General features: G+C 39.8%; 2 protein-coding genes across 11 annotated transcripts in view; both read right to left on the bottom strand.

Moving 5' to 3' along the window:
* Positions 1-1,011: 1,011 nt before the first annotated feature.
* On the bottom strand, positions 1,012-12,116 carry Wnt2 (Wnt oncogene analog 2). 2 transcript variants are annotated; one of them, XM_017072482.4, is made up of 5 exons: positions 11,013-12,116; positions 3,403-3,620; positions 2,366-2,649; positions 2,113-2,300; positions 1,012-1,503 (listed from the first exon to the last, which is right to left on the bottom strand). In XM_017072482.4, exons 1-5 carry the CDS (start codon positions 11,066-11,068, stop codon positions 1,191-1,193), a joined length of 1,059 nt encoding a protein of 352 aa, XP_016927971.3. In that variant the 5' UTR covers positions 11,069-12,116; the 3' UTR covers positions 1,012-1,190. The 2 variants fall into 2 exon arrangements, with proteins under 2 accessions (XP_016927971.3, XP_016927972.3); XM_017072483.4 differs by having other exon boundaries at positions 3,403-3,615.
* A 3,976-nt stretch (positions 12,117-16,092) lies between these two features.
* Camta (Calmodulin-binding transcription activator) overlaps positions 16,093-18,877 on the bottom strand; it is a 36,740-nt gene continuing 33,955 nt past the window's right edge. For all 9 annotated transcript variants that reach the window (XM_017073711.4, XM_017073712.4, XM_017073714.4 and 6 more), the window contains one exon: positions 16,093-18,849. Coding sequence is in view for 7 of the 9 variants with exons in the window: in XM_017073712.4 (XP_016929201.2) it covers positions 18,777-18,849 (73 nt within the window). In the remaining 2 variants the exon portion in view is untranslated. The remainder of the gene's footprint in view (positions 18,850-18,877) is intronic.

Genomic DNA, 18,877 nt, shown 5'->3' with positions numbered 1-18,877 from the left:
CCAAAATATGAAGCCAGCGCATTGCGTTACGCCAGCCGAAAGTGGGTCTTACGTACCGTTCCACATTTCCTGCTGGCAATGCTGAGCGCCAACTATTCGAACCGCCCTCAAAAGTGGGCTACATATTTATAAAGTAATAACAAACGGTGACGAGGAAAAAAAATATTATATTATCTATTTCTTAATAGAGGTAACTAAGGTATTTCATTTTATCATTTATTTTATTTACACAAGTCTAGCCTAAAAGTCAAAACAAAAATCCTTTCCTAAGACATGCTTGGATTAATTTAAACCAAACCTAAGCATGTTTATAACTATCTATATCTACCTTTTTGAAAATAGGCTATGCGTATAAAAAAAGTATAAAAGATTTTGTTGGAAATAGTTCGTAGAGATTAAGTTAGCATTTGTAATACTAATAAGTTTTTAATTTTTAAGTTTCGTGATGCTTTATGAGAGCTTTGGTAGGATATTTTTGATAGTAAAGTAAGCGTTATAATTATGTGAACTTAGTAATTTTGTGAAGATTATTGATAAATATTTCAAAATCAATTTGAACATAAAAAAATGCTTTCAAGTCAATTTGACATTAAGAAATACTGAAATTATTAAAACGAACGAAAATAAAAATCAAACGTTTAACACAAGTAACAGAAAGTTGATATCTCTAATTCAAAGGACTGAATTCATATTCATGAAAATAACAATTTGACTGGTATCGTTTATAAGGTTTAGGCAGCTTCTAAGATAAACTTTATAATATTAATATTTTGTGTGCTAAACAATATTTTCATTCCGTAAACCAATTGGTAAATGTGGTGAAACTTCTAAAAGTGCTGATAACTCCCATACGCTATAAGGTATATATACACAAAAATGTTGATGGTCAAAATATTGTTTGCGTATTTTGGGCAGTAAATCTTTTGTCAGTTGACGAATTGCTTTAACTAAAAGCCTTTTAATAACGCTCATATCCGCATTTTAACCCCCAATTTAATAAATGAATCTCTCTTTGTGAATGTTAACTTGTTGTATTTATTCTGGAATGTGTTTGTATGGTGGTATGGTGCGTGTCTGTGGGTGTAATACATTTCTCATAATACTTAATTAACGCATTTTCTATGACATAGCCCTAGTACTAGCTGCGTTCTGGTCCTGCTCCTGCTCATCTCCTCCCCCTCCTCCTCCGTCTATTTACAGGTGAACTCCTCGTAGCTCTCGTCGCACTCGTCGCACCTGACCTCGCAGCACCAGCGGAACTGGCAGCGGCACTGCTTGGTCCGCCGGATGTGCTGGGTTTTGTGGCCCCGCCCACAGCAGAGCAGGTCGCAGCTCTGGGGGCCGTGGCCGGTCCGCTGGCAGACTCGGCCGGCGGTGCCCTGGCTGCCCGTCTGCAGACTCCGTTCGCAGTAGTTGGGCGACGCCTCCAGGTAGATCAGCTCCATTCGCTTCGGCCAATCGAGGACCGGTTTCTGAGCACGAGCGGTGCCGGCATGCTTCTTTCTGGAAGAATATGATGATGAGATGGGGTTAAGTGGGTACTCTACATAAGCATCTCTTACTGCAAGTCAAAGCTACAGATTATTAAACGCTTTTATACTCGTATTTATATTTCCACAAACTGAATGGAATTATTTAAATAAGTAAAAGAAAACTAGAAAAAAAGGTATATTTATATTATATTAATATATCCACTCGAAACTAAGGATAAAGTCACACGATCAAAGTATTAGGTAAAATTGTTCTAAGGAGGAGAAAATATTTCGATTTAAATGTTCATACCTGTTCTATGAAAGAGGGTAGCCATCTTATCTACGTATTTGTTTTCAAGTAACTTGACTGACACTAATAAAATTCGTAGTATTCAATTTTTTTTATCTCTTCAATTGGAAAAACGAAGAGTTCTGTGCGCTAAGCCGCTAAAGGGGTTTTACATATATGGTATAGGTTCTCATGATTCTTTAAAACAAATCCAGTCATTTAGTAGTAATTAAGGTTTGTTTCATATAGGCATTATTATTTCCTCTCTTGATATTGAAGTGGCTGTTTATTTGGACTCCAGGTTAATATATTCCATTTAAAGTTTTCTTTGAATTTATTTTAAGGTCTCACCTGCTTAATACTAATCTCAGTCCACGTTTGCCTTTGACGGCTTGAACAGTTTTGGCTTTTTGATACTTCTGCATGAGCTTATCGCCGATCAGGCGAAAGGGCGGCAGGCTCTTCCAGCAGGTCTTCATCACGCAGGAGCCACTCACGCCATGGCACTTGCAGTCCGTGCGTAGCATCTTCTTGACCAGCTATAGGATTATAAAAGATTAATAGTAATATATATAAATATTAAGTAAGTGTTGATCATACGCACCGTTCTCCCTGCCCGATTGTTGTGGAGATTCATCAGGGTGCGGGCATCTCGCTCCAGTTCGCGGGCATCCATGAACCTGCGCGCGTACCGCATTCCGAAGTCCACGTCCGCCGAACAGCCCCCCCACTTCCAGGGCTCCTCTGGCGTTCCCCCGGCAGTGGGCGTGGCCTTGTGCCGCACGTCGCAGCCGCAGGTGGAGATGTTGCCGCGGGCACAGGCGGCGGTCACCGCATAGGCCGCTCCGGCACTGGCTATCGCATACGTGTAGGCAGCCTCACGTGAAGCTGGGGAGGAAATATATATTAGAGATTTACATTAAATAATAGGGGACATTCATTTTATTAATAATTTGCATTTTTCGTCTTTCAAATTATCACCGGTTGTCAAGGTATTTTAAGCGAAATTGTTAAAATTGAAGTTTTCATAACTAACATATCTTACGAAAATTCTTTATAAGCAATTTTTGTGGTCCCAATATTATTGAAAAGTTTTATTATTATGTTTGTTATGTTTAAAATTTATTTTTATATATAATACAATCAAGATATTTAGGTCTAAACCAATTAACTACTAACATTTTGATATTTAATTGCTAGAAAGTATTTTTATATAAGATAAATCTTGAATAAAATCTAGTCATTAACTTTTTTGGGATGAATAATAATCAAGTAAGAAGTTTGAATACATAAGTTTTTAATCCAAAACAGTGAGACTCTCATGTTCTAAACAGTTTTAACAGGGTTAAAGAGATCATCACCCTGAATTCTATTTTCTATTGGTTCAAAGTAATTTTCGGGGTTCATCTAGTTAATTACCTTTCTAAATTTAATTCCAAAATGTCTTAGAATTAGAGAAAGCCATTTTTATTATGTCTGGTTTCTCTAGAGATCTTGATCATGTGACTCATCCCAATTATCACATAAAATCGTAGATCACCAATAAAATGTAAATTATTTTATTAAGCTCCCTGCGAGGGCGTTTGTTTCGTGATGGGACTGGGATTGGGATTGGGATGGGGATGGGGCACCGGCACTCACCTGTGGGTATGACATGGGCGAAGACGTTGCGCTGCCACACCTCCGAGCAGTTCCAGCGGTGGCCCCGGAACTGGTGCTGGCACTCCTGGGCGCCCAGTTGGTGGCCCTCGCCCAGGGCGATCAGGGCATCGGGCATCTCGCGGCACATGTTCCGCTGGCCGGGAGTCAGGCCCGGGATTCGGCCACAGAGCATGGCGGATGTAAAGCTGGACACTAATCTGACAAGAAGGCAAAACAAACAGAACCATAAATAACACCCTGTAGAGCCACAATAAACAAATAAATAAATAACAAACGAATGGCGATCGATCGATCGATGGTGATCCGCAGCCAAATCGATCGTTCGATTGGCAATGGCTGAAAAGCTGAAAAGTCGTGCACAGCAAACGCCGGCGGCTCTTTTGGGCTGGCTGAGGCGGAATGCATTTCCATTTCGTTTGCCATTGGAGGCTTCAGTTTCAGCTTGGAGCTCAGAGCTCCCAGCCCCGAGCCCCAGCTCCAGATCTCAGCCAATCGAGTCGAGTCTGGCCAAGATTAATGCGCTGCAGTTGTCAGTCGCACAGGGACAAATTTATTTATATTTTATCAACCGAACTAGATGGGTTTTCTCTTAGAAAAATGACGATTTCAGACAGCACATCCATTTTTTATTGCATACGACACAAGCCATGAATTATAATATGAAAACAGTGCCTAAAGATTCTAAGAGTATATTAGAAAGTATACAGTTCTCTCATGAAATAAATCGCCTTTAAATTTCTAGTTCATACGACAATATATGAAAACAAGTATATGAAAACTGTATCTAAATGATGTTTCTACCTATCTATCTTTCAAAAAGTACCTATATTTTAAGTTATCAATTTAATGTCAATAGCTTTAAATATATTTTAAAATTACTTTTAGCTTTTTTTTATATGCTCAAAATACATTTCAAGTTTAACCAAATTTATATTTATATTAAAAAAATTGTAAATTTGTTATACCAATAATATTTTTAAGAATTAACTTTTATAAATATTATTATTTTATTAGTTTATGAGCAACAGATATATTTATTATTAAAATTGGTTTACTGTTTTCCCATAAAATTCTCACAAGATAGGGATATGCGGTTCTGATCTATTTACTCCAGTGATCCCCATTTTTTCCCGTGTACCTGTGGCAGGTGGCTTGGGCTTGGGCGTTGTACTGTCAGCTTTAGTCAAATCCCAGCCGCCAGCTGTATTATTAGCCATAATTGCACGGAGATGCAGATGGCGAAGTGGAGAAGCCTGGCCATCCGTCGTGACTCGCTGGGGTGTCTAATCAAGTCGCGTTTACTTCAGCTCCACTTGAGTTGTCGGGTTAAATGGCGAAATTAATGCTAACAGTCAAAAATGGCAAATGGGATTAATGAGTTTTGACAATGAGTTGCAAATTGCCAATTTTAGATATTTCTCTCTCTCTTTCTGCACCGCCTCCCACCTGCCACCCACTCCTGAGACGTGTCGGCTGTCTAACCTGTCGACTTGCGGCTGCCAAGCCAATCAGCATCAAACAGCTGCGGCAATAATCATGCGATCGATCGATCGCCTGCTCGCCTTTTGTCCATGGTTACAGCCAGGTTGAAAAAATAAGCCAGGAAAAGCCAAAGAAACACATCCCGGGGCCAAACAACTGGCGCACGGGTGGGCAACTCCGGTTAAAATACAAATGGAACGTTAACTCCAATTGCCATATGGTTACACAGGAAAAATGTATATAATGGGTAATAAGATATTACGGTATGCCATTTTCAGAAGCCTAAAAATTTCATCAAGGGGTTCTAAAATACTATTATTAAATATTATAAGATGTTATCCTTGTGACCTTATAGAAGGGCGTTCTTTTCTGGTAGGGACTGCAAGCAAAACAGCTATAAGACTGAAAAATATCAGAGACTAAAAAGTATCTAGCAGATACTATGTAGTGGTTCCGGAATTAATTTTTTTTGGCCCAATATTCCAAATCCAGCATAATTTATACATAATAATTATTCTAAGATTTTTGTTTTATACTTAAAGCCTAATAATTTATTAAGTTAAGCTACATGTTATAAGTAATAACTGTTGAGCTTTGAGCTTTAAATAGGTTTGTGACAGTTGTTATGATAAACGAGGCTTAACAGATTTTCATAGAATTTTAGTCAGTGATTCATACTGTTCATATAATATTTTACATCAATGTTCAGAAACGTCTTTCATATATATCCTAACATTTTCGAAATGGTTCGACATAAAAAGGTTGTCTTCCTTTGCAACTAGCTGAGAAATAAATTCTCAAAAATTTTTTCTACCAATCAAATAATTTTATTGATATCGATATCAAGAAGCCGGAAGTGTAAACACTTTTTTTCTGTGTGTGTACAAATGTAATTGGCTTTCGCTGCCTGCCACTCGAGTGTCTCCAACTCCAACTCCAACTCCATTTCCAGCTCCAAGTTGAGCCCCAACTACAGCCCCAACTTACGAGGCACTCTTAAACGCAGCAATTAAATCAATTTACAGAAATTACACATTTTACCAACCGCAGAGGAGCACGAAGACATGAGCTTAAACCCTCGGCAAAACGTCGATTGTCGATTGCTGATTTCTGATATGGGATCGCTTTCGTTGTTGCTGGCTTGTTGAACACGCTGTTAACATGGCTCAAAAACCGTCGACGATCGACGACCAACGATCGCCGGCGAAATTGGTGGTAAAACTAATAATTAGGCCCGTTTAACAGGGCCAAAAGGAGGGGACATGACCGCAAACCTTCAACTCTGCGGCCGAAGTTGGCCCGAAATACGCGATCGATCTGTCAGCGCATCCGCTCTGCTAGTCAGTCATCCAATCAGTCAGTCAGTCAGTCAGTCAATAGCTTTTACGTGCGTTCGCCCAGCGTGACCGGCAAGGCCCCCGCACCCCGATAAATATGGTATGGGGGTATATATACGACTATACTACTCCAAAACCAGCCGGCAATCAAGGCGGCCATCTCCAGCTCCTCGGAACCCTTTTGTTTTTAGCTGCTTTATTTAATTTGTCGCTTGGCCCGCCCGTCTGCTGTTTGCCTGTTGCATGTCAACGCCGACAATTTCATCATCATCATCGCCATTACCAGAACAGATTTTAGTTTCAGACCCGTGCACAGCGAGAAAAACATGCAACTTACTATTAAAAATGTCAGTTTAAAGTGGCTTAATAATAACATATTTAAGTAATCCAAATAATTTATGTTTGTGCTTTAAATGCGAAAAAGATTGATGGGTTAATAAAATAGATCTTTTTTAGATATACATTATGTTATTTAGCCTTCATATGTTATATGTAAGCAATCACCCTTTATAAATATTAATATTAAATATGATAAATCATGAGGTATTTAGTTTAAGTGAGCAGTTTGTATAAAGATTTATTATCTGCCAGTTAACAACGGACCTGTCATTTTCAAAACATTAAACTACAAAGCACTACCTTGTTTATTTATTATTTATTTCAGAAAACAGACAGTTTTTTTTACCCACATATCGCATGATATAGATGTTTCAAGGAACTATTCTGCTTTAGTTATTTCAGGGACATCTCCCTTCTGTTTTCCCTCTGTAAACCCATTTCGAAATCCACTCCATGATCTTCAGGCTCTTGAACAGTCCGAGTCACGTGTGCTTGATTTGCGCTTTGTTTTGAGTCCCCCTTTTTTGTAGTCCTTAGACCGCCTTACCTCTTTATTTATCTCTGGTTCTATATCGGGGTTCTCACTCGCTTCGTGACCCTTTGTGCTGCGTGAGAGAGCAAGGACCTGTCATGAACTTGATACCACTTCCGCCTCCGCCATTCACCAGATCTCTCGACCCCTGCATCGAACCAAAAATAGAGCTGGCATTTTACAAAACACCAAAACTAGTTCCATTGACAGTCTTATGGCTTCTGCTGCCCGACAAATTGGTGATTCCTCAGGCACTAATTTGCAGAAAAATATTTGCCACGACAACGTGGTCTCATTAAAAATGGATTAAGCCTGGTGCATAATTCAGCGGCAGCTGTAGCCACTGGCCACTTATGAGTTGGCCACGAGCAGCATAAATGGCCAATAATGCGGCTCCAGTGGCAAAAAAGAGGGAAAAAGCCAAGAAACGCTAACTTAATGCGCACTTTGGAGCCTCATAAAAATATGACTTTAATATTTTCACGCGCAGGCGTAGCAGCTCGCTCCTCCACTGGACCAAACTGGCGATCCAAGCCGCGAATTCCCCGATCTCCGCATATGTATCCCCCCTCTTAGCCCATTTGTAAACTAGGGCCCTGTCATAATTGTGCGAATCTAGTCGGCCAAATAGTTTCGACCCACCGCTGCGCGCAGGCGGCTGTTGTTTGGGCCTTGCTCTCCTCCATGGAGTCCATGGCTCTTGACCAGTAGCGCCTCCAATAGCAGGCAGATATATATGGCCGGCGCTCCGTCTGGTAATTACATGCCTTGCTGACATGTTCATGGGCCTCCTCCTCGTGCTCTCCTCCTCCACTAAAAATATAAAAACCAAGCGCCAATTGGAGGCGGAAGCAACAAAGGCGCTTTAATCCGGCCAAAACAATGCGTTGGTCCGGGGGAATAATGTTCATTGGAGTCCCTCGAACCACTGGTCCCTGGGACCCTCTATCCCTCGCTTTTGGGGGCATTTGAAAGTTTTGTGTGCGCTGATAAAACAGCTTTGCTCTGCCGTCCACAGCTGCATGTAAAGTGGGCGGGGCTGGGAGGGAGTGGTCGGCTGTGGGAGCGGGCAAACCGAAAACCCATAAAGGCTGTTCAACATGCCATCAATAAAACACAAATATTCCAAGGGGCCAGTTGGTGGAGCAGGAGGAGCAGTAGGAGCCGAAGGAGCAGTGGAGCGGAGCAAAGCTGACCATGGTCATGGCCAAGAAAAATGTCGCTGCCACGCTCAGACAAACGGCCAGCAACAATTGCTGGCCATCCTGGCCACAAAAACGACGACGTAATTGACCAGAGAAAGACATATGTACGGGCACTGCGAGAAAAGGCAGTCAATAGGTTAGGGATAAGAAAAGTTTCCGTCTTTGATACTGGGATCTCAGGTAGGTTCTTACTAGATGTACATATAATATAAAACATTTTTGTTAAATAAATGGAAAGTGTTTTTTCCGAAATTTTATATAGGTCACCCGGCTGAACTTAAAAAAATCATTTTATGATTGTGGTAAGACCTACAAAACTAGGATTAATAAAGGAACTTTTAGTATACTAGCTGCCAATGCTATCGACTATACCAATATAAGGATTATGATAACTAGACTTTGGATCTTATGTGAAATTGTTCTCTCAAAAATTAAAGCCACCTGGGATTGGTTAATTAGTATTTTAATAAAATCATAATCAGATTTAAGCCAACTCCGACTTTTGCTTTCTGCAACAACTCATAAGAATCAGGGATCGAAATCAAAGTGATAAAAAAAATTGAAGAGAAACATTTTATTTAGTCTTAGTTAAGACTCGAATTGTGTTCCAAGATTTTTAGAAATTGGTATGAACCTGTTTGTCTGTTGTTTAAGAAATGGAAAAAATAATATCAAGAAGCGTCAAGTAAGTAAGTACTGAACAACTCGTAGCTTAACATATTGATATTTGTTTTCTATGCCTTGCTTTAGCAATGGCCCATTTCCTTGTTGAGTCAGCACTCTTTCGCTCAGTGTACGCAATGCCGTGTCCATGTAACAGGTAAAAGCCAAAACGGATCGTTCGTCATGGACAATTGGCAGAGACCAAGTGGTCGAATGGCCACTCAGGCAGTTAGTCAGTCGGCCAACCGCTCTCGCACTCGCCCTTGCCTTCCCCATCCCAATCCCAATCCCAACCCATCACGCCCTGGCAAACAGATCAGCGCAGATAGTTTTGTTTGGCTTTTGGTTTGGGCTTTGAGGTTTGCAGTCGATCACTCATCCATAGCCGCAGAAAAATGGTAAGAGCAAAAAGCGCCAACAATGCCAGCGACCAGTGACCAGTGACCAGGCAGAGATTCAGATTCCTCGACCACCGCACCGACGGCTCCCGCACAGCGATTTTATTTTGCAGGTTGGCCTGGGAAACGTGGAAACCTGGCAAACTGGCTACGGCCAAGAGTTTATGCCATTTTGGGCTTGTAAATGCAGCCGCAACTGGCGCAAAGTGATCTTGATCGCAATTTGAGCGTTTGTCTGTACGTTCATGCGTTCCAATTGTCCATGTAAGAGCACGAGTACGAGTACGAGGAGATGTATCTGGAGGATGCAGCTGGTTTCCTGCCTTAAAATTGCAGTAACCTCAATTACACGAGCTAAGCATTTCTGGGTTAAGACCCTTTGAAGGCTCTTGCTTTTTTCGGTTAAGTTCAGGTTCAGTTTGGCGCAGTTCTGCCCACAAGTCCAGCCCACTGACAAGAAGAGCAGAAAAAACAAGAAAAGAAGCCAAGCTGGACAATCAGAAGTCTAAATACTCTTGAAGTTAAACAAATCGATCAATATATATATATATATATTTCACAAGTTAGTTAAAGATATAGTTCTCCTAAAGTATATGATCTTTTAAGTTTGTAGAACAATAATATAGAATATGGGTTCCTTAAGACAATATCTCATTAGATGTGCATATATTACAGAAAAAAGAGTTAAAGAGAAGGAGGAAATACTTTATAGAACCTTATATATCTTAACCAAAATAGCCTTTGCCATAATAAACAGCACAGTTCATGGTCTTTAAGCTATATTCAACGAAACTATCTCACTTGATATACACTTAATTATTAAATAAAATGTTATGGAGGGATACTATAGGTCTGTATTGATCTGCACATGTGATAGGCTCTAATAAGAAACTTCAAACATCAGACCAAAGTCAAAATACCCTTTGCAAGGGTATCAAATGCAGAAAGTGGTGAGGGAAAAACACCGCGTATCTTTGAGATACACTCAACTTATTGCAACTGCAACTGCATCAAGGCAATTAGATAGGAGTCGAAACACACACAGACACACACACAGTGATACAGAGGCACCGTTGATGAGTTTATGGCAAAAATTGATTTCCAGTTGTCGTAGCCCCGCCCACCGCCCCAATCCGATTTTAGACGCGGTTTTTAGCTGCTCCTCGCTACAAATGAGAGACCGCTGTCTTTCTGTCAGTTTTGTGCTTTACTTGCTGCCTGCCATTTAATTGCCAATTTTAATGAGATTTTTTCCAGCGTTTTCCCAACGTTTCGCCCCCCGTAACTTTCGATCGGGATCGGGGTCCCAACTATCTATGTATATATATAGAACGAGGCGTTTACTGTTTGGGCGTTCGATAAGGATTTAACATACATGGCGCTGTGGCTTCGCAGATAAAATTAGCGATCGTGTCCGGCGATGTGCGCGATATAACGAAAGGTAACGAAAGAGTTGTCAACTCGTGCAGATCTGTCAGCGATAAACGCAGAAAACCGCTGGAAAAGCCAAAGGAAATCCAAAAGAAATACCAAAATCAAAACCCAACCCAACACCGCCGTGGGGATCACAGCCAGCTACATAACTGTTTGGCCGTTAAAGTTAATGGGCATACCGTTTATGGGGCTACTATACCTTATTTCCATAATCCAGAGTATGTAGATTAAGAGCTTGTTATGTATTTTCCACATGACGATGCAAATCCGAGGCACACAACACGAATTCGAGCCCAACAGCTGGCACTATCATCATATTCTATTCGCACTAAAAGTCTCAATACTCAATGCATTTGAGGCTTAATTTCCTTTTCTTGCCTTTCCTTTCGCGCTGAGCTTAGCAGTCTCCGATTTCCGCAGTTCCACAATACCGAAAGGGCCTTCGGTTTTTTTTATTTTTAATATTTTTACCCATAAAACGCGGCCATAGGAGTCGAGAATCTGGAGGGCCAAACTATTGGATGTAAACCGAACGCCTCTGCTGTTGTTATTAATGAACCGAAAACGCAGACGGCAGCATTCAGTTCAATACTTCTGCGAATGCGAATGTGTCCAAAACCGACGATCGAATGCCGAAATACAATATACGAGAGATACGGAATACACGCGAGCTTTTGTCCATTTGTTCGTATGCTAATTAACACCTTCTTCAGCTCCGGCCAGCGGCGTTTCAATTAAGTCATCGCGAGATCGGATCACCAAACAGTTTTCGGGCAACGCGTGCGTTTCATTCATGCAAATCTCCGACCTGGCCCGGCCATAACTCAGACCCGAAACAGCCATCAGCGGCAGCATCATCCATCAGTGGATGTGGATGGGCATCAGGGGGCGGGGCTGTCCGAAGATATGGCGATCTGGCGGTCCCTCGCCGACTACACGATTTTTTAATTTATGATAAAGCGCCTCCGACTGTCACAACGGAATTGCGGCAATAACCATAAACGGCTCAGCAGGTGAAAACTACCAAAAAAGAAAAGCAAAAGAAGTGCCGATGGCCGAATGCCGAATGCCGCGATGAAGATCCCTCCGTGGGATCCCAAAATCTTTAGATCGTGTAGCGCTTAGACGTCCCGGGTGCGGAGATTAACATAAATGCAGCTCATTAGTGACGCAATTAAAGAGCCGAGACGAGCCGCCAAACGGAGTGGTCCAGGAACGGAATCCCGAGATAGATGGATCGTTCGAGTCCTATCGAGTGGAGGTACTGAAAGATCGCTCGACCGACGGGCGCGAGTGTCGTATAAGAACTGAGCGGTCCCCAAAAAACTATCCACGCTCTACCTACAGCACTTGGCCAACAAGTTGCAGTTCGATGCGGTTCCATAGGCGTTAAAAGGTTTTTGGACAATTGGGTATGGAAAGGAAACTTGTTGAATCTCTGTGGTATTAAACTTCAAATATAAACCTTTGATAGATATATAATAAGATAGATAGATAGAAAGACAGATAGATAGATAGATCAATAGATAGATAGATAGGTAGATACATAAATATATATATTTTGATATATATATATAGATAGATTGATAGGTAGATATATAGATAGAAAGACAGAAAGATAGAAAGATATGTAGATATATAGCTAGGAAGACAGAATGATAGAAATATAGATAGATAGATAGATAGATAGATAGATAGATAGATAGATAGATATAAAGATAGATAGATAGATAGATAGATAGATAGATGGATAGATGGATAGATGGATAGATGGATAGATGGATAGATGGATAGATGGATAGATGGATAGATGGATAGATGGATAGATGGATAGATGGATAGATGGATAGATGGATAGATGGATAGATGGATAGATGGATAGATGGATAGATGGATAGATGGATAGATGGATAGATGGATAGATGGATAGATGGGTAGATGGATAGATGGATAGATGGATAGATGGATAGATGGATAGATGGATAGATGGATAGATGGATAGATGGATAGATGGATAGATGGATAGATGGATAGATGGATAGATGGATAGATGGATAGATGGATAGATGGATAGATGGATAGATGGATAGATGGATAGATGGATAGATAGATAGATATATAGATTATAGAAAAATAGATAGATAGGCAGACACAAGGAAAGATAAATAGCTCTTGCTTACTTTGATAAAACTATTCTTTAAAGAGGACTCAGAAAATTGCGTGATATATGTAAAGTCCTTTTAAAATTTTAAGATTTCTTTGATATTATTGGTATCTTCTAAACACATGCTTTCAAAATGTCTTTAAATTTGTTATTATTATTAATAACTAAGTATAATCTTAAGTTGTCAATGAAGTAAACATAACAACAAGTTAAAAAAGGATCTCCACATTTCATAATATTTTGATCAAAGTTTAGAGGATTTAAAGTTCCAGCCCGAAATCTTTTTCACCCCCACAACTGGTTAGTTCGATCAGGACTGCAACTCCAACTCAACTCAAGTCGCGACTTTTGTATGGGCTCGAGTTCAAGCCTCGACCATGTTGGAGAGCCCTGTTCGAATGGAACTGGCCAAGTTTTAAGTGATGGGATTCTCCAATGATGGCCAATAAGCGATCCTGCACGTGACTCGTTCTTTTGGCTGAATGATAATGACGGAGACCTCAATTTTGACGGTCGGGCCTTTTTGGGGGAGCAACTTTCATCGGCAATCAAATCAATTATGTGGGTAAAAGTCGTGTTTCCCCCGGCTGCAGAATGCTTGGAGTGCCCAAACGCAGGGGCTCCTCTTCGGAACCGATCGAATCTTCATGGTCCCATGGATGCTTTTGGTGATTTGTCAGCGTGTCGAACAAAACACAAATCATGTTCATCAAAGTGTGGCTACAAATGTGTGTTTTGTGGCTTTTTTTTTGTTTGTGGCAAATTTATAACTTGTTGTGTTGACTCCAGCTTCAACTGCGATTGCTGCAGTTTGCAGTTTTACAAATTGTTTTTGAACATTTGTTCAAAGTGATTTATTGTCGGCTGTTTACAGCCCGCCTCTTGACCAGTTGGGAAAATTGTTCATTTTTTACTATTTTTTTATACGATTTCCACGCGCCTCGGCTTCTTCATACGGTAGCTGAATGGCCAAAAGGAAGGAGGAGGCATGGCGAAAACCTAAGGCCAGCATCTAATGCATTTCTCGGATACGTGTGTCGCCTTAATTGATATGTCATTTATGCTAATTCCTGCCAGAGAGCACAGGAATTCGCTATCTTGACGGGCTACAAGATGTGTTTAGTGCAGTTGGAGTAACAGTCGAGTAACATTCGATGGCAGCCTATTAAATGCAATTAAGTTAATTTAAACAGTTTTGTGGAAAGCGCTGACAGCTAACGATAAACAGGTGCCCGCGGCTCAGGCTCGAAAACAATTGAACAACCATTGTTATTTACTTTGCTTTGGCCAGACTCTAAACTCTGAGTCACTCGGATGATGCGCTAGTAGTAATCCCAATAGTAGTTGACGTTGACGTCAATTATCGGCAATTGAGTGAGTACTAAGTACGCGCACTTCAACCAGAGTTTAGTTCAGCCTGACCCAGATTGCAGACGGAGTCGAGTACCTGCTACATACTTTATTGTGTGCCAAGACTTTTAAATTCCAGATAATTGTTTTATGGCCCCTGCAAAGTCTCTTTATGGCAGCCAATCGATTGTTGATTAGCCGCAGCAGCGTGAAAATATCACCGGCAACATTGTAGTCCCACTCTCGAGGATCGTGGGTGTCTCAGTGGGGAAATCGGCTATTGTTTTAATATCGCTGTAATTTGCACTTGAGCTCCTAAAACCCCTGCAGATTAAAAGCACATTAAAACGATACTTTTATGCTCCAAAGCCGTTATTAAGTCGTAGTTTTGCAATAGGTATTTCTCAACATTTTACAAATATTTCAAGAGAACTACACAAAGTAACGTTTGAGTTTTTCTGAAATAATATGGTTTTCTATTATTTTTTTCGTTTTTAGTACTTAAAAAATTGTAAATGTATTAATAAGACTTTAAATATTCTTCTTTTGTAATTTCTTTCCCATCTGATTTGACATCTTCTCATTTAATTATGCCTCAAAGGAAAGTCAAGTTTTTTGTTTAAGTCTTTTGTATTCTCTTTATAATTTACATTTTGGTATAGAAGAAATACTAAAATACCAAAATTAATAGAAGGAAAGTTTGAAGCTTTGCTTTTGTTTACTGTTAAACTTGTAGTGATTGAAATAGATCCCTTTTAAGTAGACCTACCTAATTACTTGCCATAAAATTAGGAGCTAAAAAACCCATTCCAAATTTTATTGGCTACCTTTGGCCTTTGGATGAATTGAAGCTGGCTTACGCCACGCCAGTGGCAGCGTCATTCAATGACCATAAAATAATGTATATAAAACACACAAAAACAAAGGCACTGCCATGGAACAACAATCAGAATGGCCCGAAAATTCCAACTAAACACAACTTTACCAAAAACCGAAATACAATAAAAATGCGAAGAGAGAGGAGAATTGCTTTAGGAGTTTATTGTTGTGGCTGGAAAGCGCTAACGGAGGGGCAACGCTTGGTTTCACATTACTCCCAGCTTCCGCTGACAGACCGAATGTCAAGCAGCCAAAACAACCAAACAAACAACCCAGCAAACAACCAAAAACAACCAGACAGCCAGTGAAGCGATCAGAGGCCGCCGAGAAGCGAGAAAATCGCATTGGGAAAATGATTTTCTGGACTCAACTGCAATTGCCCATAAACAAGTGTAAATTGAGCTGGAAAAGCGGAAAACGCAGCCCAACGCATCCGATTTCAGGCAGCGGCAAAAGGTCGAGACCAGGCCGATTTATTAACAAGACACTGCGAACGCCTTGGCATTTTGCATTGTGCTCGTAATTACGAAACAACGCAGCCAGCAGATACAGATACAGATGTATCTACGCCCCATTAGCTCGTCCTCACCCCCGCCACGCAGCAAGTGTTAATTGAGCTGAACCAGAAAAAAAAGGAAGGTGCAAAAGGAAAACTGGGAAAAAAGGAAATGCCCGCTGACCCGAGCAGCTGGAGGTTACCTGCTCTTTTCTCTCCTCCTTACCTGAAGATACTTTCTTCAGACCGATAGGGTTAGCGCTAAGGACAATCCATTGATAATGAATGGCGCCAGCTGTTTGGCGGCTCACTTAGACAAATTGATTACTAATTGGTTCGTCAGGTCGGCAGGAAGAGGGGCAGATAACCCAAGGGTATCCCAAAGCACCATTTAAAGTGTTGAATTAAACTTTATTGGATGTAATTACAATTTTACAGAAACTGGAAAGTCGTTTTACAATATATATATATATATATAACTCTATGTTGTGTGTGTGGTTGGGGTGTGTGTATCAGTGTCTGTGTCTGTACATTTATAATACGTTGATTCGTTAAACATTCTTTAGTTTGCAGATATATGTGTTTAGTTCATGCTAAGTATCCCATACAAGTAAGGTATAATATTTAAAAAGGTTACTCTCTAGGTATATTTCGCTTAAAAGTTTAGTTAACAGTTTCATATCCGTTCCTATTTGCTGGTCTACTAAGCTGAAAGTCGGAAACAAACAGTTCAATTAGCTGAATTTTGGATTTCTTGGGACAAACTTGGATGGTAGGTTGATTAGTTAGTTAGTTGAAGTTGAAGTAGAATGCTTGCTTCGTACATGCGCCGCACTTGGAAGTTCTATTAGGACGAAGTGTAGGTATAAATTATCTAACAGATATGTGAGTACCAAATATCCAATTACATTAGCTATAATAGTTTTTCGTATTGTATAGAGTTTCGTTAGATATCAACAATTTTGGTGTTGCATTTTAGTTTTAGTTCAGTTGAAGAAAAAGGGGTTCAAACAAAACTAGGTCGGGGGAAATGCCCTACGATCGCAGACACCACCACTTCGATATAGATCCATAGTCTGTTATAGGTATTTATAATTGTTTGTTAGATTTAAGTTTAGTTTTAGTGCCAATTGGCTTAAGGTACTTAAGTTTTCTTTGCCTTTTGGCCTTCCTCTATCTAAAAAGACTTCCCACCTTTAAAACACACTCAGGTTGCTACTTTGAGGTTTATAAATTGTGTGTGTGTTTACTTTTCTTATTTTTTGTGAGCCAGGCGTGTCCTGTGTGTGTGTAGTATGTGCAAATATTGCAATTAATTGGGCTTAGTATTCAGCTGGTACATGTCTAACACCCTGCCAAAACAGTTAACAAAATTGATTGCAATTCTTAAGTCAGTTGAGTAGTGAAATCGTATTTAGTCTTCATTTCGAATCAGTTGATCAGATTTATACATAGTTAAGTTAGAGCAAAATGCAATCAAAGTTTCGTAGAGTAATAATATAGTGCGAATTAAGTATAATAGTTCGTAGTTAAATAGTTAACAATGTGATAGATCCTAATTCCCACCCAATCCACCCTCAACAGCTGCGCTTCTGGTTGTGACAAACATTCGCAGATTTCACTTTCTCGCACTTGAAGTTGCTATACTTTGCACTTGGGTTTTGTGAGTTTGTTTGTTTTGTGGCTTCTTTTTGGGACTACTGGAGGTAAGTGTCTCTGATCCTATGTGCTGGACATAGGTTTCGAGCTGGTGTATGTACATTCATCGTTCAACTGTCGCCGGGGTTTGTTATTTCGAACTTGAAGGGTCCTTTAAAAATTGTTTCTTGAGTTATCGTATCGAATCAGTATCAGCTCCTTCTATGTTATATATATTGTATATTTGTAAGTATATATGTTCTTGTTGGTATGTTATGAAAGCTAACAATGTGGACGGACAAAAATAATTTACAAAAATTCATTTATTGTTACATTTAGTTTAAAAACTTTTCTCTCTTGCATGTTTTGGTTTTTTGGCTGTGTCTTCAAGCAGTTAAGTTTGGGGGAAGCAGCAGCAGAAAGTCGGAAATTCCAGATCTCAAAATCCTGAATCTCCTTTATGGCAGACCGTCCACAGATTTGGATGTATTTCGGTCTTAGTGCCCTTGCAATACATTATCCTTTCTTTTGATTTCTTCTATCATTAGCTAGGCTTAGTCTATGTAGTCGGATAAGTTAAGACTTAGTACACATTATCGTAAGTACTTGCGTTCTAGAAATTAGAATAGGGTTTATTTTCTTTGAAACATGATAGATTGGTAGTTGCTGCGCACTCCACACGAATCTGATTTTAGAAATCAACAACAACTTTGGACTTTCAGTAGAGTCTTATGCTTAAACCTAAAGAGCAGTTAGCAACTAGTTAGGATCGAGGATTAATGCTTTAGGTTTTCATTTTTTGTTTAGTTTTTTTCGTATTTTGCTTTAGAGACAAGCTTAGTCGCATCGCAGAGCTTGGTAGTACGTTAAAATAGACTAGAATTTAGTTAGTTAGGCAATATCTATATACAAATGTAACTATATAGATGCATACACATGCGTAATATTGGTTTAAATCGTATGTATATAATATGTATATATTGCAGGCTACGTTTTTCTACTACAATTGGAGTTAAAAAGTTTTTCAAAGGCGTCAGTAATAAGTTCTTTCGAGTTTACAAATGGAAAAATTGTGTTCTCATCTTCTCCCTGGAGTCCGATCTTGAGTTAAGATTAGGTTTAAGTAATACCTTAAAAGACCACTAACCTAAGCTATGTTCACTTCGAAAACAATGTGTGTTTCTATTCATAATTTTCTTAAAATTCGTTAGGCAAATGAATCAAAGTGCAGGTAGTTTCTACATATTCAGAGTGTGTGTGTTGTCAGTGTTGTAGAGAGTTTTGAAACAAAGTTCCACTACAGAGGTGCTTGGGATTGTTTTCCAAATCGGAACAAATACGAAAGTAGAAAGTTTCACTCGGTTTTAAAGCTATTCATAAATTCTTATGGAACCGTGCAGCCGTGTTCCTATGTTAAAAATTCACTCAGTTGACCCTCACTGATTGGATTGTATTTGGTGTAGATTGTTGTTGCCCGCATTGGTGTTGCCACTGCTCGGCACAGAAATGCTATAAAAAAGTGATTTATTAGTTTATA

The sequence above is a fragment of the Drosophila suzukii genome, chromosome 2R (genome assembly GCF_043229965.1).
Source record: "Drosophila suzukii chromosome 2R, CBGP_Dsuzu_IsoJpt1.0, whole genome shotgun sequence".
Classification (NCBI taxonomy): Eukaryota; Metazoa; Arthropoda; class Insecta; order Diptera; family Drosophilidae; genus Drosophila; species Drosophila suzukii.
The sequence above is the reverse complement of the archived record's forward strand: the minus strand, read 5'-3'. Positions and strand labels throughout refer to the sequence as shown.